Below are 25,932 nucleotides of genomic sequence, written 5' to 3' on the forward strand. Positions count from 1 at the left end.
GAGCATCAGGAATGTGACCCACCGGGTGTCACATGATGAATGTTTCCTGTTATCAACACAGAAACACATTTCACAGCAGCGTGAGATACCCGCCCCCCACCCCAGATCAGCTGTAGTCTTCAGCCACCTCCGCATCCGTGTGCCGCATTCAGAATGCTGCTGATGTGCGTTCACGCACCCCTCCCACCAAAGCACAGTACCCATCATGCTCTGCGCCGTCCGCCATGCCCAAACAACGGCTCGTTCGACTGTTGGGTTACGAGTCTCGCTGGCAGGAAACGGCGCCTTGGTACCGCTCAAGCTCTGTAAACGTCTTTCATGTCATCGGCCCACTTAGCTACATGACTCCAGCGTTTGTTTCGACAAACGTTAGCAGTCTTTCGGAAAGTGGATTCGTGTTACTCATATTCAAATGGAAATATTAAGGGTGCATCAGCCTTCTACTATCCATTCTTTGAATTGTTCATTTTAAATTCTTTATTTTTACAAAATACTTTGAAATGGTGTCAATGTTTGCACGCTACAGCATTGTTGTTGCCCAGAACTGAGGCTGGGATTCATGACTACATATTTTGGCTCTTCAATACAAGATAGTTCAATTACTATTTAGGAATTTTTACCCTAGTGCTACAATATGAATGACTGGCTGTCACAATGAAAAATGGTTGAAACCGAGTGATGTGCAAACAGGAGGTCAGGACAGACATGGGTGATGCATTCCACCCCCACCCCAGTGACGGGGCACCCCGCTTGCGTCGCGACGGGTACCAGCAGGCTACAGAGGACCAACGAAATGATTAGCAGGACGCGGCCAAGTGCCAAGACTACAAGCAGACAGGAAGCACAGAAAGGGTACCAATATGCTCAGGTTTCTCTTATCCAGAAGCCTGTCTGGTTTGTCCTAGAAAGAGAAGGAATATTATATGCATCCAGAGGAAGTGACATCATGCTACTGAGAGGAAATAACATTAAGGTGAAAAGGGGTGGGGCATAAGGAGGCGATTCAGTTGATTGGTCATCAGGTGCCCTGTATTCTGTATTGGCCCACATTCTGATTGGCTGTTGGTTTAAGTCTTTACCTCCAGCTCCCGCAAGATGCCTGACTGCCCACATGTTTCTAGGTCTTCCAGGGCCTGTGACCAGAAGCTCTCCTCCTGATCGGGCACTGTCCGCTCATGGCTCATGCTGAACCTACGAGTACAGCCAGAGGGGAACCGTGAGCCTTTCCCTCTGGGTGACCAATGGCAGACACCAATCAGAGATGGGTGGAGCTTTGGAAAGACGATGCACAAGGACTAAGGCGGCAGCAGCGGAACGGCGCTGAGCCCTACCTGCTGTCAGAGGAACGGCCGGAGGGCAGCGTGGCGGCCCTGCAGGTATGAGGGACAGGAACATCAGCCAATCATGGCGGCCGAGCTAAAAGTCTCTCAGGACACTAAAAGATTGCAACTGTATTTCATTCTTTAATAATGAAGCATTAAATATTCAGTTTCTTCTGGAGCAGAATTGCAAGGAAGAAGATGAAGGAGGAAGTCACAGGCTATACAGTAAAACATGTATGTATGTGTGTGTGTATGTGTATATATGTGTGTATATATACACTCACCTAAAGGATTATTAGGAACACCATACTAATACGGTGTTTGACCCCCTTTCGCCTTCAGAACTGCCTTAATTCTACGTGGCATTGATTCAACAAGGTGCTGAAAGCATTCTTTAGAAATGTTGGCCCATATTGATAGGATAGCATTTTGCAGTTGATGGAGATTTGTGGGATGCACATCCAGGGCACGAAGCTCCCGTTCCACCACATCCCAAAGATGCTCTATTGGGTTGAGATCTGGTGACTGTGGGGGCCATTGTAGTACAGTGAACTCATTGTCATGTTCAAGAAACCAATTTGAAATGATTCGAGCTTTGTGACATGGTGCATTATCCTGCTGGAAGTAGCCATCAGAGGATGGGTACATGGTGGTCATAAAGGGATGGACATGGTCAGAAACAATGCTCAGGTAGGTCGTGGCATTTAAACGATGCCCAATTGACACTAAGGGGCCTAAAGTGTGCCAAGAAAACATCCCCCACACCATTACACCACCACCACCAGCCTGCACAGTGGTAACAAGGCATGATGGATCCATGTTCTCATTCTGTTTACGCCAAATTCTGACTCTACCATTTGAATGTCTCAACAGAAATCGAGACTCATCAGACCAGGCAACATTTTTCCAGTCTTCAACTGTCCAATTTTGGTGAGCTCGTGCAAATTGTAGCCTCTTTTTCCTATTTGTAGTGGAGATGAGTGGTACCCGGTGGGGTCTTCTGCTGTTGTAGCCCATCCGCCTCAAGGTTGTGCGTGTTGTGGCTTCACAAATGCTTTGCTGCATACCTCGGTTGTAACGAGTGGTTATTTCAGTCAAAGTTGCTCTTCTATCAGCTTGAATCAGTCGGCCCATTCTCCTCTGACCTCTAGCATCAACAAGGCATTTTCGCCCACAGGACTGCCGCATACTGGATGTTTTTCCCGTTGCACACCATTCTTTGTAAACCCTAGAAATGGTTGTGCGTGAAAATCCCAGTAACTGAGCAGATTGTGAAATACTCAGACTGGCCCGTCTGGCACCAACAACCATGCCACGCTCAAAATTGCTTAAATCACCTTTCTTTCCCATTCTGACATTCAGTTTGGAGTTCAGGAGATTGAGATTGTCTTGACCAGGACCACACCCCTAAATGCATTGAAGCAACTGCCATGTGATTGGTTGATTAGATAATTGCATTAATGAGAAATTGAACAGGTGTTCCTAATAATCCTTTAGGTGAGTGCATATGTGTATGTGTCTGCGTGTATGTTTATATGTATAGAAACAGGTGTGACACATGATAGGACCGCCTGCAGATATTCTTTGCAAAGGGCATCTTTAAGCCGTGTGTTGGCCAAGGAAGCCTGAATGAATAAACGAACAGAAACTGCATCACTGCATGCAAAGCGCATCCTTTTCACTGCATTTTTTTCCCCTTCTCTCCTGAGGTCAGTCCCTATTTTAAAAGTGTCCTAAACACTAATTTATTAATGGAAATTATGCTGACAAAGTAGGACACAGGGCAACAGTGTCAAACTCAATTAAGGAGTGATGTAGGGCTTTCCTGCTCGTGCCATCTCCGCGTGGCATTATTCAATTGGCATCGGCATAAACAAAGAGGGGAACGAAACTGGGATATCTATACCAGTATGGTGTATAAGTGAAAAAATGTATATTGGAAAATGGAAAATCTAATCATGTTCTGAGCAGCAGGCAGTGTTGCAGTTACAAACATGAAAGCCAGGGGGCCCTAATGTAGTATTTAATATAAACTGCTTCTGCAAAATAAAATTCCCAGCTGTATGCAATATCAATGCCATCAGATGAACAAATAAATGTAGGGAATGTAATGATTAATTACAACAAATTGTATTTTCATAAACCTCAGATAGACACTAAAACCCATCACGCCCCCCCCCATACGCCATGAACAGGCCCTACCTGCCAATGGTAATGTGCTCCCATTTATCGAAGCTCTGCCCGAGGTCCTGTAGGGGGCGCTCTTTTTGACTGCTCACTGGTGACATGCTGCTCAGCGTGTGGGTGTTCCTTCCTTCGGGGCTGTGGAGGCTGGATCCGGAGGCTGCCGCGCGCACATGCAAACCAGAGACACACACGCGCGTTAGCATTAGCGACGGGCGACATACACCTCGCATGCATACTGGTAGTCGGTCCTTAAGCGCGGTCGGTACCACAGTCTTCACCCTGTCCGCTGATGGCAGTGTCGATGGTGGAGCTGTCCCAGGACTCCACGGCGCTGTCCACGCTGGGGAGGGTGGCAGAGTAGCTGTCGGACAGCTTACCCAGGTTTCCCATAACCTGCACGTCGTCCTCCATGTCGCTGGAAAGCTTGTTCAAGCCCTGCTGCTGCTTGGGACTGGGCACTGCAGTGGGGAAAGCGCCGGGTGGGTTTGTACAAAGGACTGGCGTTCTCCCCCTGTCCCTGGGCCCACCCATCCCCCACCCGCCAAAAAAAACAAACAAATAAGTCCTGACCACCCATGAAAATGAAGATAATTTTGAAAAGGAGCAGGTATTGCATTTTGTTAACCCCATGAATAAAACCTGACAGCACCAACTAGCAGAAGGTCACTAATTTAATAAAGAAAAATAAAAGGAAAAGATCACCAGAATCTGAAGTCGGACAGTATCCAGCGCCTGCCACTAGGAGGCGATATTCGACACGGGCCGAGGGCACTCACGCTCGCCTTGCTTCTTGATCCGCAGCGTGACGGACTCCCCAGCGGCCTGCAGCAGGTGGATGGCCTCGCTCAAAGGCTTGCCCTTCAGGCTGCGGCTGTTGATAGCGAGGATACGGTCTCCCACGTGGATGGCGCCGGTCCTGCCGCAGGCGAACGACATGGCGGGGTTAGCGCAGGTGCTAACGCTAGATCCGAAGCACTTATTCAACAACCAGTTACAACTGAGAAATGAAAAACTGGTCACGGCTTGCTGGTTCCACTCCAAAAATATCCATGATTACCTACTCCTTCACTTGTAATTCAAAGACAGCATTTTAAATTACTGTACAGCTCTAATTTCACTGAAGATTAAACCAGCAAGGCTAGAACAGTTCATTAAATACACAAATGACTTAAGTAATGAAGTAGCATTCTAACGCTATTTTTGGCTGAACTAATATCCAGGATCCTGCTGTGTTCTTTCATGAGGTACAATCGCACTGCTCATCGTACTGCCGCCTCGCTCTGCCAGACACCACGGGACTGGCAGTCCTCACCTCTCCGCCAGGCCACCCTTGGTCAGGCTGGAGATGATGATGGGGTCAAAAGGCTCCTCGGTGCCCGAGATGGTGATGCCCAGGGGACCGCCGTAGCGCTTAAGCTCCACGGTGTAGATGATGGTGCCTGAGTTCTCCTGCTCATCTGCAACACATCAGCATGAGGTGATACGTCACCTGGAGACACTGAGCAGAGCGAGCGCAGCAGGCAATGGAGACGCTGTTCTTGAGGGCTGAGGCTTGTTCTTCCCAGAATTCTTAGCGGGGCCCCAGAGATACAGTATGAAGCAGACAGTATATAAAATGACCCCCCCTAACCAACCCCAGGCAAGAATGGCCCTGGCACTCTAAGTACCTCCACCTCCACCCGGCCTGGCCTGAGGGTACCTGAGTTGTCCTCATCCTTGCGAATCTTGAGTTTGACCACCTCCTCACAGCGCTGCAGGATCTGCACGGCATCCTCCATGGAGCAGGTCTCCAGGCGGATGTTATCGATGGACAGCAGCTTGTCTCCCACCTCTAGGGTGCCCGTCCTGTCACACACACACACACACACACACACACACACACACACACACAGCCTGAAACAAGCAGCCCTGACATCTGCTGTCTTTATAGTGCACTGTTGTCCACAAAGTTAAATCAAAATAAGTGAAACAGAATTCCTATCTTAACATAAACACACCAGTGTAAACCCACAAATAGACAGTCTGGCAGACTGAAGAGGAGGTGCAGCTTTACCTGTGAGCCATGCTGCCCTTCTTGATGTCAGAGATGATGAGAACATCACCAGGCCTCCTGCTGGACGGAGCTGAGACCCAGAGACGAGGAACCAGAACAGGTGAAACAGCAGCAGATCCGGAACGTCAGACAGCAGGGATGCTGCGGGCTATGTGGGGGCGTGCGGCCGTGGCGATCTTACGTTTTACAGGGTGGTTTGGGAAAACTCCTTAATATTCATGAGAAGCGCTACCTGATTGGCCAGTGAATGCCTTAGACAGAATGCCTAAGAAACCAGGCTAATCGCTAACTACCAAAACCCATACGTTCCATGTTTCCATTGAAGAACATAACATGTATTTGCAGAAATACTACATGACACGATTTAATGCAGTACCGCTACCCTACATGATCTACTTTACTGCCATCAGGCAAAATTTTGACAGCAATCATGAGGTAGCACATGGTCGATGGGGGCACATTCACCGGCCAATCAGGTAGCGCTTCTCTCATGAATATTAATGAGCTTCCCAGAACCTCCCTGTGATGTGAAAATGCGCATGGCGGCGTGTGGCGTCCTCACCACTGATGGTGATCCCCAGCTCCACCCCGGGCTTCTTGGGAAGCTTGACATGGAAGGTGCCGCTGCTGGGGATGACAGACTCTACACGGCGGAGAGGGGAGAGGTCAGGGGTCAAAGGGCAAAACAAATCCCTGTAGTAAACAATCAGCTTGCTTATAGTCAAATAAAACAAAAACATGGCCACAATATGATTACCTATTGAATAGAAAGGACCGCAACCACCACAGGGCTTGGTCATTAAAATTACACGAGTCACTTGACCAGCGATACAACAGCCAACACGTAATAGTCTGAAGCTATTGTCTAGAGCAAACAACTGTAAACAACATAATTATGTGCATCACCTAGGCTCACAGCCTCTGCCATTACTTTTAATTAGTTGGGCTCTTACCAGTGATGACTGGTTTTTGTCATGCACCAAGATCAGCAATCCCACTTTGATAGAGCAAAGTGTGATATACAGTACCACTCCAGTAGAGGGAGCCGTGTACCTGCCACGTCAAACTCGATCTCCAGGGTGACCCTGCTGCCGACGGCAGAGTTACGCAGCATCTGATTGGTCTCCTCCAGGGAGCTGTCCTCCGTGGGGACGCCGTTCACTGCCAGCACGCGGTCGCCGATTTGCAGGATTCCACTCCTGTCGGCATGGGCGGCAGAGTTTGAAGGTCACGGGAGAGGTCACAGAAGAGAAAGGTCGACCATAAATAGAGTGGGACACGGGCCTTACCTCTCCGCAGGGCTGTCTGGGTCCAGGTAGGCGATTAAGGGTGGGGAGGACATGGATTCTGTGGCAAAAACACCCCCCTGCAGCTGAATCCCAAAGCCCATGATTGAATCGCTGACCAAGGTGACCTCCGTAGTTTCGGTGTGGACCACCTGACCAGACAGACCCAGCGTGCTGGAAGCCAGAGACACTGGTGGGGTTGGGGGGGGGGGGGGGTGTTGTGTCAGTACGGAGGTCAGAAAGAACCTGTTATTCGCTGCACATTGTTAACCACGGCCAAGGTGAGTTTGCCTCCAGGAGTTACAGGACACCTAAAGCGGCTAAATTTACGGCCCCGGACACAGCTATTGTTTTAAATGCGGGGGGGGGGGGGGGACATACAGAGGCCGGTTTTGCAGCCCAAGACCATGAGGCTGGGCAGCATGGTCCTACACGAGGCCACCGGCAGTGGGACTCGTCTGCTCAGCTGGATGTTTTATAGCTAATGCAGGTTAAGCACACGGCTCCTCCGGAGATTTGAACTAGCAACCTTCCATTTTACAGGCACTGGTGCTTGAACACCGTGCCACCAGCGGTCCAGATCCGAAGCATTAAGGATTTGGAGGTGGATGGGAACAGGGTCACATCCTGTTTCCGGTCCCCACTTCCTCACCCAGATCTGCACGCCTTTTCCGGGACAGATGGTATATGTAAGCCACTCCCATTGCTGAACGCATCACTAAACCATAAGCACCCCTACAGCCCCCCCCCCCCCCCCCCCGACAGCTGGACATGACTTACTGCACGAAACAGCTGTAGGAGGAGTTTATTAATCTGATTCCATCAAAATAGGGGGGAGATAAAAAAATAACATTACACGTGTCACCACGATGTCGGGCAGGAATCAGGCTGAATAAGGATTGAGGCTGCTTTCTTATACACATATATTCTTAATTTTCTCCCATCTTAATCATATGGTGACGTCATTAAAAAAGTGTAGTCACACTACTAATAAAAATCTAGCTTTGGTCTACCAAGTCCCATTTAAACTAAAAAAATCAGTAATTTGCTAAGATGCTAAAACTATGATACTAATGCAAAAAGCAGTGATGTGAGACGGAAATAGAGGAACATCAAACTCAAAAACCCTCGTTTTCGATCCGACCCAGAACGGGGAGACGAGCAGCTGCACTTGGATGACGAGGGTACTGTGGGACCGGAAGATACCAGAAGCAGAGGCAAGCCGGGCTCGCAGGGTCAGCATGGGTGGCGGAATGAACCGGAACATCGGCTCAGCCCAAGCGCCGAAACCCTTCAGATTCATTAAGCCGCGAAACGGCCGATGCTGCTCAGTGCCATCTAAGCGCGGAGATGTGAGAAGATGCTGGGCTATATTTATGTTTCTGTCCTCCTGCAGGACCTCGTTACGGGGGGGCACGTACGGGAGCTCTTGTGGTCCTTCCTGTGCAGCTTGCGCCGCATGGTGTTGGTTCGGGGGCTGTTGGGAGGCATGGAGCGGGGAAGGGTTCCCAGACTCAGGGAGCTCAGGCTGTAGGCGCTCATGGAGGATGGCGAGAAGGTGGAGCTCAGGGCTGGGGGGGGGGGGAGACAGAGGGAGAAGAAGGCTTGCATGAGGGGAGGGGTCCAGTCTACACCTTCTACTGAACCTACAGGATTCTCGCACTTCAACCCACAAGCTAGATTACTGATGGGAATAGGGAAGAGAATTTTATAATGGATCTATATTGACCTGGTGCACTCCTCCATGGTCGACATGGAGACATTTCCATAGGACACCAGCTGACTGTGTCCATTACTGACTGTAGACCAAGCAGCAAGTCTGAAGAGTCAAATCACCGGTATCATGAGAGGTTCCACTACATCAACAGAATGAATCGGTATTCTCTACAACAGACTAAGCGGACAAAACAGACGTCTCAAGATGCCTGCCCTGTCCTTTCAGACATCACCCCCGGCATCACACGGGCCCCAGCGGCTCAGACAGACGCGAGGCTGTGACACTCTCCGCATCCCGTACTCTGACGTGATGAAAACGCTTGCAGGATTTCAGATGTAACACTCAAACAAGGGACCGTTTTCAAATTGAGGTAAGAACACGAAATAACAGCTGCCACTCAGGTCGGCATATTTACTGAATGAACGGGAGTCAGGGGGAAAAACAGAAGCACTAGTCCCATCTTCAGGACCACCTCAACAAGGCTACCCCAGCGGGATCAACACAACAGCCCGATTCTAACAAAACAGAACCACTTAGAAGAGGCCTAACCCAACAGAACTACATGGGTAAGACTATGATAAACAGCCTAAAAGCAGTAACCAAAAATACACCAGGACAGGACTATCCCAACCTGGCAATCTCTGTGGACAGCCCCTTCCTGTGGAGCAAGTTCCTCCAAGGAACATCACCTACCTTTGACTGGCCTCAGAAGAATTTACATCTGCTCTATCTGCACTTCAAGAAGCGGCATTCAAATCACAATCCAGACAAGATGGCGAGATGAAAAGCAAGGAGGATGATGACAATGAGGTAGAGGAATAACGTAAGGAGCATTACACGGGTTGTTGGAGGACTTGTGGTGTTTCGAGGCCTGGGTTCTTGACTGGTCAGGGTGGTAGGTGTTGTAGTGTGGGGGCAAGGTGTGCCCGTTGCTGCTGGGGCAGGTGTCCCAGGGAAGGGGACGGGCACTCCTCTGTACCTTGACTGTCCGGGTCGAGTCAGGGACAGCACCACCGCCGGGGAGGGAAAGACAGACATGGGTACAACCATAATAAACAACTTGGAAATGGCGACCTGAAAACAGCATAAGATGTCAGATTCTAAGAGGCACCTTGAGCACTGATGTCTGCCTGCCTATAGGACAGAGCCTCCCTGAGTCAGAGTGCAGAGGACGAACGGTGAAACTTCAGATACTGTCCGATTGATTGGCTTTATTTCAAGCCCTTGGAGAGCGTCTGTCCCTAAATAAACGGATGACTGTATCTGTGGTACCTACAGCCGTTGGAAGGGTGTCACGTGGGTTTGGATGAGACACCCGGCTGATATCGGCTGGGGGTCTGGACACCTTCTGCACTCTGATCTTCCAATTCTCTCGTTTTACAGCATGAGCTCGGAGTCTTAGGGTATCCAAGCATCCTCCTGTGGATTCTGAATAGCTTTGGACTTAGGCTGCCATTAATCTTTGGTTTAATTAATTACCTGCCTGCACCCTGAGGTATGTGGCTTATGAAAAGCTCCTGTGTGCTTGTGTCCATGGTCCTGCTGTGTCTGACCCCCCCCCCCCCCCCGGTCCAGTCTCACCATGCTCCGTGGTCTTGAGAGCCATCGGGGTCTGGTGATGAGGCAGAATCTCCATCTTGACGTTCTCGCAGGCATTTGCCAGTAGCTGGGTGGCCTCTGGCAGGGAGCAGTACTCCATGCTGGTGCCGTCGACAGACAGGATGTGGTCCCCAGCATGCAACGCCCCGCACCTGAACACCACATGACACTGCGTCTAGTCATACCGCTTAACCCACCAATCAGGAAAGGCCTCCCGTTCGGCCCATTCTTTAGACAGCAGCCAAGCGAACAAGACTAATGCAGCATTTCTGACTCAATGGCAACCACACAGCAAGTCCAGACGCCGTGCCCCACGCCGCCGGTTCATTACCTGTCCGCGATGCTGGCGGGCTTCACCTTGTCAATGACGATCACCTGCTTGTTGCAGTACATCGAGGTAGACAGCGCTACCCCCAGGCTAGATCCCGCCGGTTTGGCCACCTCCACAAGCAGCGGGCCGGAGGCGGAGGCTATCGAGTCTGGGGTTGGGAATGAGATGGGGTGAGAGGCGCAGCGTGCCGTCGTCACACGGGGATTGCAAGTAGGTGACCCCACTGTCCCTCACCACCCATACTTTAGTGGGCAGCGTGGGACACAGCATGGACCGCGGAACCACGCCGACCACCAAGGACCGTGCAACTTTTGGAGCGTCGTTAAGAAAGCGGTGATGACCAATCACTGACCAATAAATGCCGCCGACAAATTATTTTATGCAAACTGAAAAGCCTTATTAATAAAAGCCTGAACTCATGTAGGGGCAGAAAGTAAGATCTGAGCTTTTCAAAAACAAGCAGATGAGTGGACATGACTTTATGTGCTACCCCCCCCTCCCCCCCCCCCGCTCATATATCCCAGCCTGGCCTCCCCACCTCCCAAGGCGACGGTAAAGCGCAACACCTGAATTCCCCCTGCATGACGCGGGCGGTACTTCAAACAGAGACACGCACAGCCTAACAGGACATCAAACAGACATGGATAATTCATCTGGCACTGAGATATGAAGCCTCAATTAGATATCAAACAGGGACATACCCTGCGAATACTTTAATCAAAGGTATACTGAGGCTAAGAGAGATACCAAACAGAGATGCAGAATTTATCCATTATGACACTGTTGATCCTTTAAGCGAAGTGATCTAGAGAGTAAATGAAATATCAAACAGGTTTAGTAATTTACCTAGTATGTTACTAGGAGTAGCTTCACCAGAGACACACAGAGACATAAAGAGACATCAAACTGAGATGTATAAATTTATCCATTATGATGCTGTTGATTCCATAACTGAACAGATACAGGGAGTAAATTAGACATCAAACAGGGGTGTGTATCTTACCTATCAAACAGGGGTGTGTATCTTACCTATCAAACAGGGGTGTGTATCTTACCTATCAAACAGGGGTGTGTATCTTACCTATCAAACAGGGGTGTGTATCTTACCTACCAAACAGGGGTGTGTATCTTACCTACCGCGCCACCAGAAGCAGCTTAAGCAGAGATATACGGAGGCAGCCATGGATATGAATACGGCTCAGACTGCAGACGCAGGTGCCTGAACCTATTTCACAGGTGGCCATGACCGACTCCTGGCGTACCTAGGCTTGGGTGGTATTTCATTTTCCATGCCGTCCAGGCATAATATCACGGTATACGGTATTTTGACGGTATTTTCAAAAGCAGCGCTATTCTGATAATTTGAAATCTTGCCGATAAAATTCACCACCATAAATGATCATTTCGCTTGGCTAATTGTGGCGCCAAGATTTCAAAGTGCCACGGAACGCCCAGAATCACCCCGTTATTCCCAAAATATAGCGATATACTGTATCACCTTAGTACCTCCCAAGCTAAAGCATGCCGCGGACATTTAGAGACAAGCTACTAGAGAAAGAGAGGCAGAGAGAGGAAGTGCGATTGAGGGGTAACAGTATGGAGGATGTGGAGACGAGAGAGGGGTGTTAATATCTGTCTCATAAGGGGAAGTTTAAAGGAAGGGGGCGGAGTCGGCAGACAGTCCAATAGGAGGTGCGGCTCGGTCGCCTGGGTAACGGGACTGCACGTACCCATGACAGAGACGTCGTACTCCACAAGCAGCGTGGCTTCCTGGCCACATTGCTTCAGGATGCTCAGGGCCTCGGCATGCGAGCAGCCCTGCAGGCGGATACCGTCGACGCTCAGCAGCCGGTCCCCAGGCCTGACGGTGCCTTCCCTGGAAGGAGAGCGCAGTGTGAGCCCCTGGAGAGCGGGGTGAGCCCCAGAAAAGCCAGTTTAAAGGCTTATAGAGTCTGGTTTCAGCCTGGTGCAGTAGATAAAACTCCGTTCGAGTTCTACAAAGAAGCAGGAAGCCGGAGAATCAACTTGAGGATCCAATTACACGCCTGTGCTCAAGCAGGACAGCGATCGCTATCTCCAAAGGTGTATCTTATGCCAGTGTCAATTTAAGAAAATAAACCAAAAACATGTCGCCGAAAGATTTAATGGGAGCTGGTCCGTTAAGAGTTGGCGCCTCCGGTCCGGCGAGTGTGAATACAGCCATTAGCACATCCATGGCAGGCTTCTGGCCATGACACCAATGACACGGAGAGCTGGGACGGGCCAGAACCCGATTCCCGAGAGGCACAGCCATGTGGAACAGCCAGGAGTCTAAAAATAGAACACGAGGAGCACATGATTTCCCTGTATTTACTGTTAACTGGCATCTATTTTTGGATCCGTGTGAGTGAGTGGGCCTGCAGTGGAGCCTGAACCAGCAGCGGAACCAGAACCGTGACCAGTACCATAGGAAAATGGCTAAGTAACCATGACGCCCAGCCTAGTGCAAAGTGCTCTAAGGCTAGCTGTTCGTTTTAATTTAGGTGGCCCAGAAAACCACTCAGCAGTGGCAAAGGGACTCAAAGAAAGGTCAGAGCAGTGGAGAAAGAGCCGCATCTGTAAAATAAGACCTTGGGGGAGGCATCCAGATGAAAAGGGCTGGAGGAGGGAACAGACCACAAACACATCAAGACAGTTTTATGACTGTTTTCCCTGTGGCTGTGCATGGGGTTTGAGTGCAGTTTGAAATTATTTTAGAGGTCACTGAAAGCATGAAACTAGTGGAACGCTCAGCAGTCACTCACAGCCAATGGGAGCGAAGCTAGTTTTCAGCCAATGGGAGTCGAGCCTGCTGGACTTCGAGTCACCTGACTGAATGAGCGATCTCACCTGTCAGCCGGGCCACCTGGCCTGATGTTCGTTATGACGACAGGCCGAGATTTGCTCCTATCCTCATGGGTGCCCCCTGCAACAGTCAGGACAAAGTTGTGACAGCATGCACCACAGCCTATTCTCCTTTGTCACTGTCGCTGGGCCGCAAGTTCAAACACCGGTGACATTATGTCTGTTCATGACACTCGACGCTGACCGAACACACGTAAGTGAAACCACAGCATGAGAGTAATACAGAAACAATATCAATAAATATGAAGTTACTATGTGAATTTAAATACGTAAAACACTTTCCGAAGCCTTGTTCTGCACAGCACTGGTGCAAAAGATTTCACTAAGAAAAGGACAGACAGAAAAACGATGGCTATAGTAAAAATTAAAACCGACGGAGACACGTTTGGGTTTCTGGATTCGTTAATGCCCGCTCGCAGAGACGGCGTTTACGCACCTCTGACGACGAAGCCGAACGTGTTTCCCTCCTTGTGCAGCGTGACCTCGACATTTTTAAACATCACCCCCGAGCCCTGCACAGCTGTGAGGAGACAGAAGGCATCTGGTTTTGGACTCAGAGGACGAACCGGTTCAACAGCCACCCAACAACAGCGACATACACACAGCCGACAGTACAGAGCCAGTATTATAGCCAGGCAGGCACTCACAGGCGGGGGGCAACTCGTACTCCACCTCCAGCACCACCCGTTCCCCCACGTTCTTCAGCAGACTGATGATCTCATCGTGGCGGAACTTCGCCAAATTGATCCCGTTGACCGATTTGATATAGTCGCCGATGCAGAGCTGGTCGCTCCTGTCGGTGGGACAGGAGATGGTGGGGGGGGGGGGGGGGGATAGAGGTGATGGAGGAATGAGGATGACGGAGGAAGGGAGAAAAGACATGTTTTAATTGTACTCGGAGAAAATCCTTTATTCTCCTTGTTGCTACATTAGTCCGAGGGGAGAGAAAGACAGAAAACTCTGGGGATGAGAAAGTGCAGAACGTCCTGCTTGTTATGCTGGAAGCGGACAGCTGTAGCACAGGGCACCGATACGGACGGCTCAGAGACACACGCGCGCACACACACACGCGCACACACACGTGCAACGCATGCATACACATACTGAAACAGGCATCGCACAAAAACACACTCAGGCATACAGAAATGGGGCTGAATTTAGGGAGGTGGGGGCCCTGGGGTTACAATCATTGTTGGGGCTCCGCTTACAGCACCGCCCGCTTACTGTAACCACCAGAATGAAGTGGGGGCCTTTACAAAGTGGGACCGCAGGCCACACGCCCAGACCAGCCCCGGCGTTAATCCCCCCTCCGCCGTTTCCTCCTCACCGAGCGGCGATGCCTCCCTGCCGCAGGTTGGAGACACGGGGTCGGCCGTCCTTGTCCACGCCGCCGGACACGGTCAGGCCCAGTGTACAGCCCTCCTTCTTCAGCAGCTCCACGAGGCTGGTGCCCCTGAGCTCCTCTGTGGGGGAGGAGTGGGGAGGCAGCTGGGTTACAACATCCTGTTTATGGCTATGGGGGGGGCTGCCATTCATCTAAGAGTGTCTGACGGTCTGCACTGGCCCACCAGCCTCGCCTCTGATTCTAACTCAAGCAGATGCGGAAATACGGAAGAGCAGAGAATCAATGCGACATACGATACACACCTCACATCTGATGGCATTACAAGAAATGAATGCTTTCAGAGGGCAAGGACACAAATAATTCATCCTCTCTGGATTCTAAATGAATTTTTATCCACAAAGCTGAAAGGGATTGTTATTGCCTAACGAAATATGGAAATAATACAAATGAGAGTCTGACTTTCCTTTGTACTCTGGCTGATTCTCGTGGGCTTGTAAATCAAAGCTGTATATATTTTATTAGAATTTTTACATATTTTTAAGTAAATTGCATTCTTGTATTTATGCCATTAAAAAAACACAAATCACTGCAGGGTTAGCAAGATTCTAAACAGAACGATAAATCCAAATAAATTATACTTGAGATTAAATACATCATAAAGCTGTCTGCTACTTCCTGTTCTGTTCCTAATATTATGACATATAGATAGAGATCCCAAGTTTTTATGTGTCCAAACTGTCGCAGACTAATAAAACACACTGGAAAAACAGAAAGGAAGGTGCCCGCTGCCCCAGGCAAAGCAGAACGTGACCAGAAAGGGTCCCGAAAGGCCACCGACGTGCCACCACCTCCGGCATCCATGGGCCAGCCTCACAAACCACAAATGACCTTCAGCTTCAGTTCAAATCCAAGAAATATTTTGGCTCAGGGGACAAGTCATTCGCTACAGTGATTACACTAAGCAGAAGTGTTTAATTGGATTAGATGAAGACATGGTCACAGTACGCACACCAGGTTCCATAATGGCTGTAAAAACACTCATCTGAGCCCACACATTGGGGGTGCAATGTGAGGGGATGATTACAGACCACTCTGAAAGGGTTCGATGGGCTTAATCAGCTCTGCGGCTTGATCACAATCTACTGTGATGGAAGTTTGAAGGACGTTCAGCAGCGTTTCCCAATCCGGCCCTCGGGGAATCCCAGACAGTCCATGTTTTTGCTCCCTCCCAGTTCTCTGCCAGACCGTGCCCATTTCTGCCCGGGAAATGGGGAGGAGCAACTGTCTGGGGATCCCCCGAGGACCGGGGTGGGAAATGCGGACTTAGAGACATCAGCAGCGAGCTCACACACTAGTGGGGTAGGGGATACTTTCCCCTGGTAGATATGGCATGACTGACCATTAGCAACAAAGGACCAGTAACAGAATGGGATTAGAAACTTAAGGAACAATGGAAACTAAAGACACACAAGACTGTAGTCTGTGACTCTGGTCTATTCCTTAGGGAAAGGAGGCTCTTAGAATCAAAATGTCAAGGCACAAAGACAGATAACAGTCAGACAGCTTTACCTGGGATGCTCTGCCTTCGCAGGGACAATGATCCGTCCACCTGTCTGTGGGAGGACTTTGAGTACGGCCCCTCATCTGGGAACGAAAAGCAGCCATACTGTGACAGACCTCCGCACACCTCGGACGCCAAACCACGTCCGCCAGCTAAGAGCCACTGTGCAGAAATCAGAAATCGCCGTCTGATTTTCTGCATGTTTGCATATTTCACACAGCGAGATCAGGCCTTAAAATAACACTGAATATTAATCACATCAAGGGGAATTCTGAGTAGGCAAACACGCAGACACAAAATACAAATAGACAAATTATTTGTATGCCATGTGTTTGTTATATTAACAAGCATCCAATAACCCAGTATGAAAAGATAATCAGTCCTTCGCTCTCAATATCTAGCCGCACCTCCTTTAGTAATGATTGTTGAGAGCCTCCTGGAGGTATTGAACAGACCCTCACAGAGCTGCAGAAGAGTTATGGTCCAATCCTTCAAACACACACACACACACACACACACACACACACAGCTCATTTCAGGTCTTATCATAAACCATCAGTGAGGTTTAGATCTTTGATTGGACCATTCCAAACATTTTATTTCCTTGTTCTTCCAAGACATTGATGAAGAGGTTCTCCTCCGTGGAGGTTGAGAATTAATTCTGACTCTGGAACCTGATGAGCAATGCGCTTCAAATGCAAATAAACTTAAGTAACCATAACGACTCGATATTTGCCTGGAAACCACAGATTCCCACGATAGTTGCCATAATAGGTTGGATGACACCTGCAGGCCTCTGATACCTGCTGGGATGACCGGATGCAAGGAGGACCAATTACGGGGCCCGAGCTGAGCTCTGTAACACTACCACGTTCCAAATGGGGCTGGTGTTCTCCAGAACAAGGTCAATAAATTGACATCTGTGCAAGACTGGGGTCCATTTTCGATGCAGCAATTTTGCAGGCGTGCAACGTTTTCTCAGATTAAGTAGGCGGAGGGAAGGTAGAGAGATCACAGCTCCTCAGAAGGTCCATAGGCTATGCACATATTCAAAGGCCACCTGAACTGGTCAGCCATCACTAATGACTAATGGCCTTTTCTTTCCTTTTATCCCCTCACTTTTTAGGTCACCCATCTCCAGGAGAATTAGTCAATTACCCAACAGAAGATGGTATTATACACAATCAAAAGAGGGATCAGCAGGGACACAAATGCAGCCCAGCCTTCACATCTTAGAAATACATCATTTCCTTTCATTAGGAAGAGCTCTTCATAAATGTCCAAAACACAGCACTCTCTGCATCGATGACGCAAAACTCGATTTCCTTGTGAATCAGGCATGATAAACCGGTCAGTTTCCAGGGGCAACAAGGTAATATCTCAGGCCCCCCATTTCCTTGGCTTTATTGTTCACATCTATTGATCTCCAGGAGCCTTTCTACTGGGAAAAGCTCTGCTTTAACAGCTGGGCCCCAGCGATGCGCTCCGTCCGTGTCCAGCATCAACAGACGAGCAAGCCATGCGGCGAGTAACACGATATATGACACGGGAAACGCAGGCAAGACGTGCAGCTTGTGTGACTCTCAAGAGGAAGACGCAGGTCTAAGTCAGTGGTCCTCAAAGGGGCTCAGGGAAGGCTCCAGATTCTGCCAATAAGGAGCTTGACAAGAAGCTCATAATTACATTATTCATTGGGCACAGGAACACAATTAATATGCGGCATATCTATGTCATGCACAGTCTGCATAATGAAAAAAAGAAATGACTAGGCTGAAAATGAACACAGTGATGCATGACCTATAAAATCCACGGTCTACATACAGTAACAGCAGAGCAACCCAGCACAAAGCCAATGCATGTAATGAGAACCGTAGGGGGACCCTGGAGACCATGGTACATCCGTGTAAAAACCACGGACATAAGCCCTTTTGAAGCAGCAGCGAGACCTGCCTGGAATTAAGGCAGGAACAAAAGCCAGCTTCAGCCTACTGGGAAATCTGCAGACCAATCACAGGGCTGCATGAATCAGGCAGTGCGGTAAAGTGGCCAATATAGTTGACATGGGTGGTTTGATGGCATGGCAGCGTCAAGATCAGGTATGGATCGTCCAATCAGAAAGCAGCATGAGAGACAATCACCAGACCTGGGAGTCTCATGTAAAGAAACTGGCATCACAAGGGATGCTTCAGTGAAACATTACATTAACACTACTGGCCTAGATCTACACTTAGCTTGTTGTCGCTGTTCAATGGAAAACACACATCCGAAAAAATCCATTATTTCAGGAGTATGAAAAAAAATCAAATTTTCCTAAGAAACTACTTCATAAAATAAACCTAAAAGGATGTAATGAAGCACCCTTAACACATTGTCTTTATATAGCAATTAGTGGACAGGTTAATGTTTTAAATAGATTTTGCGCGGATTATTGTCAGCGAGGCAAATATAGTCGTCACAGAAAGTCTTGGGACGCTTGCTTAATTCCGTAACAATGCTGCAAATTTATTGATTACGTAACAAAAGTTCTTTGACAAGCAACGTTTAAAATATCTGCAATTTCTCTTTCGCAGACATTTTCTTTTTATTAAGCATTATCATTTTTATGACTGACTCGTTCAGTATCTTGCCATTTTGCTATCAATTGCAGTTGTAGTCACTGGCTCCCAAAGGGATACTGAACAAAAGGATTTTATGTTATAGCAAAGGTGTTACTAATGAAAATGCACCCAATGAGGCTGCTTGTCAATGAACTTTTAAAATTTAGAACAGCTCTTTTAGAGCTAAAATTTAAGAATGTTTTACTTAAAACTACCGATTGCTTCTAATGGGATTTTTTTAAACAAAAGAATGTTAATGATTTTGTTATATGACCAATAAATTTGGATCCCAAGACTTTCAGTGAGCACTGGAAATCAGAGTCAATAAGATACTCTTGCTAATTTGCTAAACTAATTCACAATTAACAGTGATGTTAGCCAGCTATTTAGCTATCAATGTTAAGTTAAAATTACTGACATAACGCAATCCACAAAATGACTACGATGAATACAAATGTTAACTGGTATATAATTACTAGTTAAACAGATGACATCATAAAACACCCTTTCATTGGTTAATTAGATGTCAAATGTCATCAGTAGACAGGAGAATGGATGTATACCATCTACAGTAAAAAAAATCACATTGTCAACAAAGGGGATGTTTTCATTGGACTCACCGACGATACGATATCAATACGATATACGACAGGGGTCTCAAACTCCAGTCCTGGGGGGCCGGAGCCCAGTGTAGCTTAGTACTTTCCCTGTTTCACCACAAGTGATTCAGCTCAAGAGCTGTGTGGTAATTAGCACAAGGAGCTGAATCAGGTGTGTTAAATGAGGGGAAACCCAAAAATGTGTAGGGTTCCGGCCCCCCAGGACTGGAGTTTGAGACCCCTGACATACGATATCAATAGCGACGATGCCGATATTTTGATAAATAAAAAGGATGAAAATGGTGGAAGAGTGACTAAGAAAACAAATGAAAGGATCTCTGTATAAATGGGACCTGGGCAGACAGACATCAGACGTTGCCGGGCGGAGAACACCATCCAGAGCTAAAGAGGAGAGAACCAGAGCGTGAAGAACAAATGGGAACCTGAGCTCGCTAAAGGGATGTAGGAAGAATCCTGATGCTGCTGCAAACAGGTAGAACCCCAACGGCCCGGCGCGCTAACAGAGAGCGGTATCGACGTCGGCCATCTTGGATGCTTCTGAGGTTCTGCTCTCACCCATCCTGATTCGACCACTTAGCAACATGGTAAGCTCAGGTAAGCTCTCCGCCTCAGTCCCATCGGCCCTGCGCCCATACACAGCATCTCTGGGTTTCATGGTCTCCTCCTAGCTTCACATATTTCTGTTCTGCTGCTAACGTTCAGGTGTATCTTGCTTGTTCCCTGCTCTGGCACTGCATTCTCTCCCATATTAGTGTGCCTTGCTGGCATCTCACCACAAATTGAAAATCATCACTTCAGACTGTCAAAGACAAGGCACTCGGTACCCAATCTGAGGCTACAGTCTGCAGAAGACTTATCAGACACCAACCAAACCCTTAACCTTCTCCCTCTTCTGCAGGACCCGGACATACGTTACCATGCCTTCAAAACTGTGTACTGAATGGCTTATTTTTGTCGGTTTTCAGTTTGACCTCACTGGCTTCACAGCGCTGTACCTTAGCAATTTATACATACTGTACATCGCTGGGTCTTTGCATTCTGTTTAACGCAGTCACTGCTGCAAACACTAACGATATTGTCAAACAAACAGACGAAATGTGAGACTGCGTCTTCACGTCCAGCAACGAGCCGCATTACCTCACAAGCTGATCTAGTGCCACCCTGGTCCAATTCAGCTCAGAACCTGGCATTTGCCAATAGCTCTCAATGAGACATTTCTATGTATAAAATATTGACAAGTCGAATGACATCAAGCCTGGCACTGAATGCAAATATGAACAAACTATCTAGCGCTTTGAGTTCTCTGCATCTAGCTGCTTTCATTATTTTTAAAAATTATTCTGTATATATTAAACAGCCATACCTCTTTTAAAATTTTTTAAATACACACTTTATTGATGACACTTCACGGAATGTAATGGTTTTGTACATACGAAACAATTCAAAGCTCGTGTAGGATGTCCTCGGTTGGGAGGAGTTAGGTAGCAAGCCAACTCACTCTGTTCATCTGGTTTTGGTGCCAAATCATTAGAATGAGCTCAGTTTTTTCCTGCCCCCAGTGACACCCCCCCCATACCCTGGTGTCTGACCCTCCCAGTGCCCAATGGTTGTTTGGTTCTTGTGCATGATTTTACCCTCCCTTCTTATGTCCAAATGTCGGTCTTTTGTTCTGATATTCTCATCCTCCTGCTGCTTTTGTTACACCTGTTCTTCCTCCCAGCCTGATGTCATCTGGCTTGCTTCACCGTCCCAGCTGGGGTGAGCCTTAAACCTGGCTACCATTTTCCTAATACACTTCACAGTTCCCCAGACACGTGTGTCCAAGCACATAAACGATCGGCACACAGTATTTGCACGCACACGCCGACACATTTCCCAGAAATTCACACCCCTGCAGGGAATTTAACAATGCACAGATTGTCAGAAGGTTACAAGATGGCAAGAGAGTAATATTTCGGCTGCAAGTCTGCCACTCGGGGCTGATGGCTCATCATGGACGGATCAGCATTCACTCCCCCGTACTGTACGTGCGTGTAAATGCACCAACACTGCGGATGGCAGACTACAACAGCACTGGCAGCTGATGAATATTCATTGCTTTTGCATGCATGGAGAGGGACGGAAACCTGCTTCGGTGCGTCGTTTAGCCGGCGGCAATATGCGGGCACGTAAATCAGGCATCTCAAAGCAAAGATGCGGTCATCGTCCATAACCCGGCGTTACTGGGAAACAAAGCGTCCTGCCACTTCGCCCGGACGCCAAAGTATCGGCGACATCGTGGTAGCGGAAATGCAAACGCAGCACGGACATTAATTTTAAAAAAGAGCCACGGTACCTTTTTTCACTCTCCGCAGTATCTGACAGCGGCATTTAAAAGACAGCGCTATCATTGTCGCTGGCCGGGGATGGCGGCTCCGGTCTGACGGTAAACGGCGCACCGGCGTCCGGCTTCCTCGCTCATACCAGCGGACCGCACACTTCGGACGGGCGGCGTCGAGACCCCGAGCCGAGCGGTGAAACAGCGACGGGAGTCCGGCGGAGATCAAGCCAGGGAGCGCGGCGATCGGCCCCCTCCTTTCCGCTCGGCGCAGATCAGTGCGGCGTAATGACACATCACACTGTCTCCGGCGTTAAAGGCGACGGGCTGCGCGGTGCATCCAGAGCCCGCCGCCTCCTCACGCCGCGCCGTCTGATGGAGCCCGAGAACTTCCTCACCAGAGCAGCAATATACATACATTTATATGCTGACACTCTAACCCGGCTCGCACTGCCAAGTGGGTTAATATTTTGCGGGGATGTTGCGTTTATTAAATTTACTGCTTTTGCATCCTATTTTAATATAAGCTCCCATGCCGAATGACAAGGGAATTCATCAAAGGAGCTAAATTGAGCTCCTCCGCATGTTCTTTGGGCCAAAACACAATTAATCCACTTAATCTGTTCTTTCGTCCTCCATTAAAATGCCGGCGTTGCATTATTTTGACGTAATTCCAAGAGTCACTTGAAAGAACGTTGTTCTTTCAAGTGAAGGAAAATGTTTTTTTTCCCTCCAAACAGGAAAATATCAAGTAATTCTCATTTGTCGTGTTTGCCTTCAGTATCACGGGGTAATAATTAATAATTACTGTTGATTCTTTATAGCTTTGTTATTTTGAAGGTGTAGACAGGGTTCTTACCAAACTTATTTAAGGCCATTTTTATGATAAAAACAATTTTTTAGTTTCTTGTATGGACATTAGGTTGCATGCGGTACTGTTCACAAGGTCAAACCATCATTCAGCCTAGCGCATGTCAACCACAATAATACTACCATCCAAATGTAATCACAATCACACTGGGGGACGGCTGGATGGATTACATCCGCATATGTCCAGAAAATTTCAGTTAATTTCAGTTAAAACCATCAGACCATATGACGGCACTGCATACGGATTCTTACGCGGCTTAAACGGCCTGCGTTACAGCATTAGCGGTAAAAGATCCCCTGGCGCTTCCGCTCTTCTTAACGTAAACCAGCCAATACACGAATCCAATGCTTGTTCAAATGTCCAAATCCCCAGCTGAAAAAAAGCTAAGAATTCTGCTGGAATTTGCCCAGTATATTTCCACCAACAGTACAATATCTCCTTCCCATTCCATTACACCCATTATACGCTAGCTAAGCAATGAAATCCATAATGACTTAGCCAGTGTGCTGTTGCTCTTACCCTGAGGTCTGTCCTAGGGCGCAAAGGGCACACACACCCATAACCAGTTAACTGATTTACAAATCTGTAAGTCTACAGGGTCATTTCACAGGGATCCTGCAGTTCCATCTTATTTCAGTACCACTTATCTCCAAGACGAGGAACTGTGACTATACGTGTCAAAAACTGATGTGAATACGTGTGAGGAGTGTGCGCATGCAGTGAGGGCAGTGTGTACGCTTATGCGCATGCACACGTACAGAGGATAATTCAGCCCTCAGACGTGCTGATTACCTGCCGCGTGGCAGGGACCTGACAGGGTCGCAATGCCAGGTGAGGCGCTGCTGGGGCTCTGCATTAATGTTAAATGCCAGTCTCGACAGCCTTACAGAGGTATGTGAACCCAAAGTCAATCCCACAGCTGGGTGATGCTGAGGGCGGCATGGCGTGTTTGTGTGCTTGCTTGTGGTAACAGCACTGCCCTCGGGCGCCGCCCCCAGCACAAGGGAAAGCATGTGATTTTTGGTAGGCAGAAAATAAGCGATTTAGACAGCGTGGAACCCCTCAAAAATAAAATAAAAAAAGAAAATGCTGAAATGTCATGACTGGTTCATGCAGTTACGGTTCTATTCAGTTATACTGTAAAGTGCAGTCGGTATGAGGACGAGTAAGACCGGCGTGAATCTCCATTTTACTGGCGCTTAACATCAGGATTAACATCATTCCTTATTCTGACTTCACGCCCGAGGACGGGGTCTCTCTATTGGTTGCTATGGAGGCAAAGTGAAGGGGGGGACGGGGGGGGCGGTGAAAGACCGATCACACTGCGACACGACGGTACAACTTTAATACTGAAAGCAGAAGCTTTTAACCCTAACAAACCACGAGAGGTCTGGACTGAACCTTACTGGTGAGATTACAACAAAGAGGCTGACCTATGAAGAAGACAGACTGTCGATAATCTTCAGTGTCATCCAAGGCTTAGTGTTCATTCTGTTTGGGCAAATGACACGGATACACGCTTCCAGTACGAAACATGTCAATTCTTTGCTTAGACAAACTGGCACACAACTACCTTAGTACCTATCAAATGTAAATTATCTGTGCTTAAAATTAATTTACTTCACTCTATGCCCAAATTTTACACAAAAGTCTCCCCCTTCGCTTTTTGCAGTTCAATTGCTAGCCTACATTTTTCCCCCCCAAATGTTCGAACCAACCAGTGGCACTCCAACAAAGCACCGATAAATCACATCCACTATACAGCACCTTTTTAATTCCAAGGCACAATAAGAGGTGCTGTACGGGCAAAACGCCGGTCACGGCATACGTTTAAAAATAAGCAAATAAGCGTTCATTGTTGCAATGGGTGTTACAACTGCAATATTTAAAGAAAAGAAAATAAACGTCACATAAAAATCACCATAAGCACTACATCATCCTACAAAATGAAAGGATGATCCAGACGATCAGATTCCTTCCCCATCCCATAGCCCACCGATCATGCTCCTTGCACCACTGATGTGCGAAATTGCATTTGTCTGGAGTGCCGAGAGGGGCTCTACACCGCAGCCGGACAACATTATCCCTCTCTGTGGACTTCCTGAAAGACCTTTTTTTAATGATTCTGGCAGCCTATCGTGGCAAGCTGACAGTCGCAATCAGCCAATCAGTGGTTGCTCCCTCATCGTGCCCTGCACTCTGCATTTAGTGCATAAGCACCGAGACCTGTCCATCATTTTCCTTTCCATCCCAAGCATCAGGGGGAAAATGGCTTAAATTTATGAACTGCACATGTTTGGGAGCCCCAAAATATATACTTAGTTGGTCATTTATCACAATATTTATTTATAGATATATTTTGGCTGCCCATTGACTACATTCAGCCATAAATTGTTTTATATTCAATATTTTTGTCTCCCTTTATTAAATGCTTGTACATTTTTTAATATTAGTGTCTTACCCTTCACCTTGGCACTCTGCTGTTCCATTTAATTTCATAACGGCGCAAACATCTCGGTCTCTGGCACCACCTCACCACTTTTGCGGTGAAAGCCCTGTCAGTGACCTTATCTGCACAGCTTTAACATCTAGTGCTGCAGTGGCAGGCACCTACCGCTTAATGTCACCAGCCCCTTGTGGTGGAAAAGGTGAAGTGCAGGAGCAGACCAATAGCTGTTTAGACCACACTTTTGATTCAGTCCATAGTAATTCGACCCAGCTCTTAATTCATATTATTCAACGAATCGTTTCCCAAATTCTGATCTTATTTAAATAATATATGGTGCTCCTTTAGAACATCAGTCTAGAACCCAGAACATTACACTGCTTAAGAATGTAGGGTATCACTTTAGAACCCAGAACATTACACTGTTTTAATGCACAGACCATCACTTTAGATTTGAGAACATTAACACCTCATAAGAAGGCAGTAAGTTTGGAATGCAGTGCAAGACACTGCCTTGGAAAACAAGGAGTCCATTTAAAACACAGGCTATCAGTTTAGAAAGCAGACCATAGCGCTGCTTTGGAACAGTAAGGAATTGCTTAGAACAGGGGAACAGCTCCCTCAGAGGAGCAGTCTGTCTGAATGAACAGCAGAAGCATCAGGACTGGGGCCACAAACAGTAAGAATGACAGTCACTGCTGCCCTTCCATTACGACTCAAATGCACACAGAAGTTTTGATTACCTTCTTCGTGGGTCAGGCTGACAGTCGATAATGTTCATAACAGAAACTGCAGTC

The 25,932-nt window shown here is 47.9% G+C and overlaps 1 protein-coding gene across 6 annotated transcripts in view; it reads right to left on the minus strand.

Moving 5' to 3' along the window:
* The window catches only part of LOC111844331 (glutamate receptor-interacting protein 1-like), an 81,083-nt gene that overhangs the window by 2,767 nt on the left and 52,384 nt on the right, over positions 1–25,932 (minus strand). For 2 of the 6 annotated variants that reach the window (XM_023812702.2, XM_023812697.2), the window contains exons 2-23: positions 16,293–16,367; positions 14,706–14,841; positions 14,026–14,171; positions 13,815–13,898; positions 13,364–13,439; positions 12,226–12,371; positions 10,496–10,643; positions 10,147–10,316; positions 9,403–9,549; positions 8,270–8,419; positions 6,852–7,038; positions 6,616–6,761; positions 6,125–6,205; positions 5,563–5,632; positions 5,209–5,354; positions 4,822–4,966; positions 4,286–4,425; positions 3,776–3,967; positions 3,525–3,666; positions 1,332–1,370; positions 1,080–1,191; positions 857–901 (exon numbers count right to left, since the gene is read on the minus strand). In XM_023812702.2, coding sequence (XP_023668470.2) covers positions 857–901; positions 1,080–1,191; positions 1,332–1,370; positions 3,525–3,666; positions 3,776–3,967; positions 4,286–4,425; positions 4,822–4,966; positions 5,209–5,354; positions 5,563–5,632; positions 6,125–6,205; positions 6,616–6,761; positions 6,852–7,038; positions 8,270–8,419; positions 9,403–9,549; positions 10,147–10,316; positions 10,496–10,643; positions 12,226–12,371; positions 13,364–13,439; positions 13,815–13,898; positions 14,026–14,171; positions 14,706–14,841; positions 16,293–16,367 — 2,723 coding nt within the window. Of the gene's footprint in view, positions 1–856; positions 902–1,079; positions 1,192–1,331; positions 1,371–3,524; positions 3,667–3,775; positions 3,968–4,285; positions 4,426–4,821; positions 4,967–5,208; positions 5,355–5,562; positions 5,633–6,124; positions 6,206–6,615; positions 6,762–6,851; positions 7,039–8,269; positions 8,420–9,402; positions 9,550–10,146; positions 10,317–10,495; positions 10,644–12,225; positions 12,372–13,363; positions 13,440–13,814; positions 13,899–14,025; positions 14,172–14,705; positions 14,842–16,292; positions 16,368–21,836; positions 22,188–25,932 lie in introns of those variants that run through there. The other 4 variants (XM_023812701.2, XM_023812698.2, XM_023812700.2 and 1 more) reach the window with 4 other exon arrangements.

This window comes from Paramormyrops kingsleyae, chromosome 3, assembly GCF_048594095.1.
Source record: "Paramormyrops kingsleyae isolate MSU_618 chromosome 3, PKINGS_0.4, whole genome shotgun sequence".
Taxonomy (NCBI): Eukaryota; Metazoa; Chordata; class Actinopteri; order Osteoglossiformes; family Mormyridae; genus Paramormyrops; species Paramormyrops kingsleyae.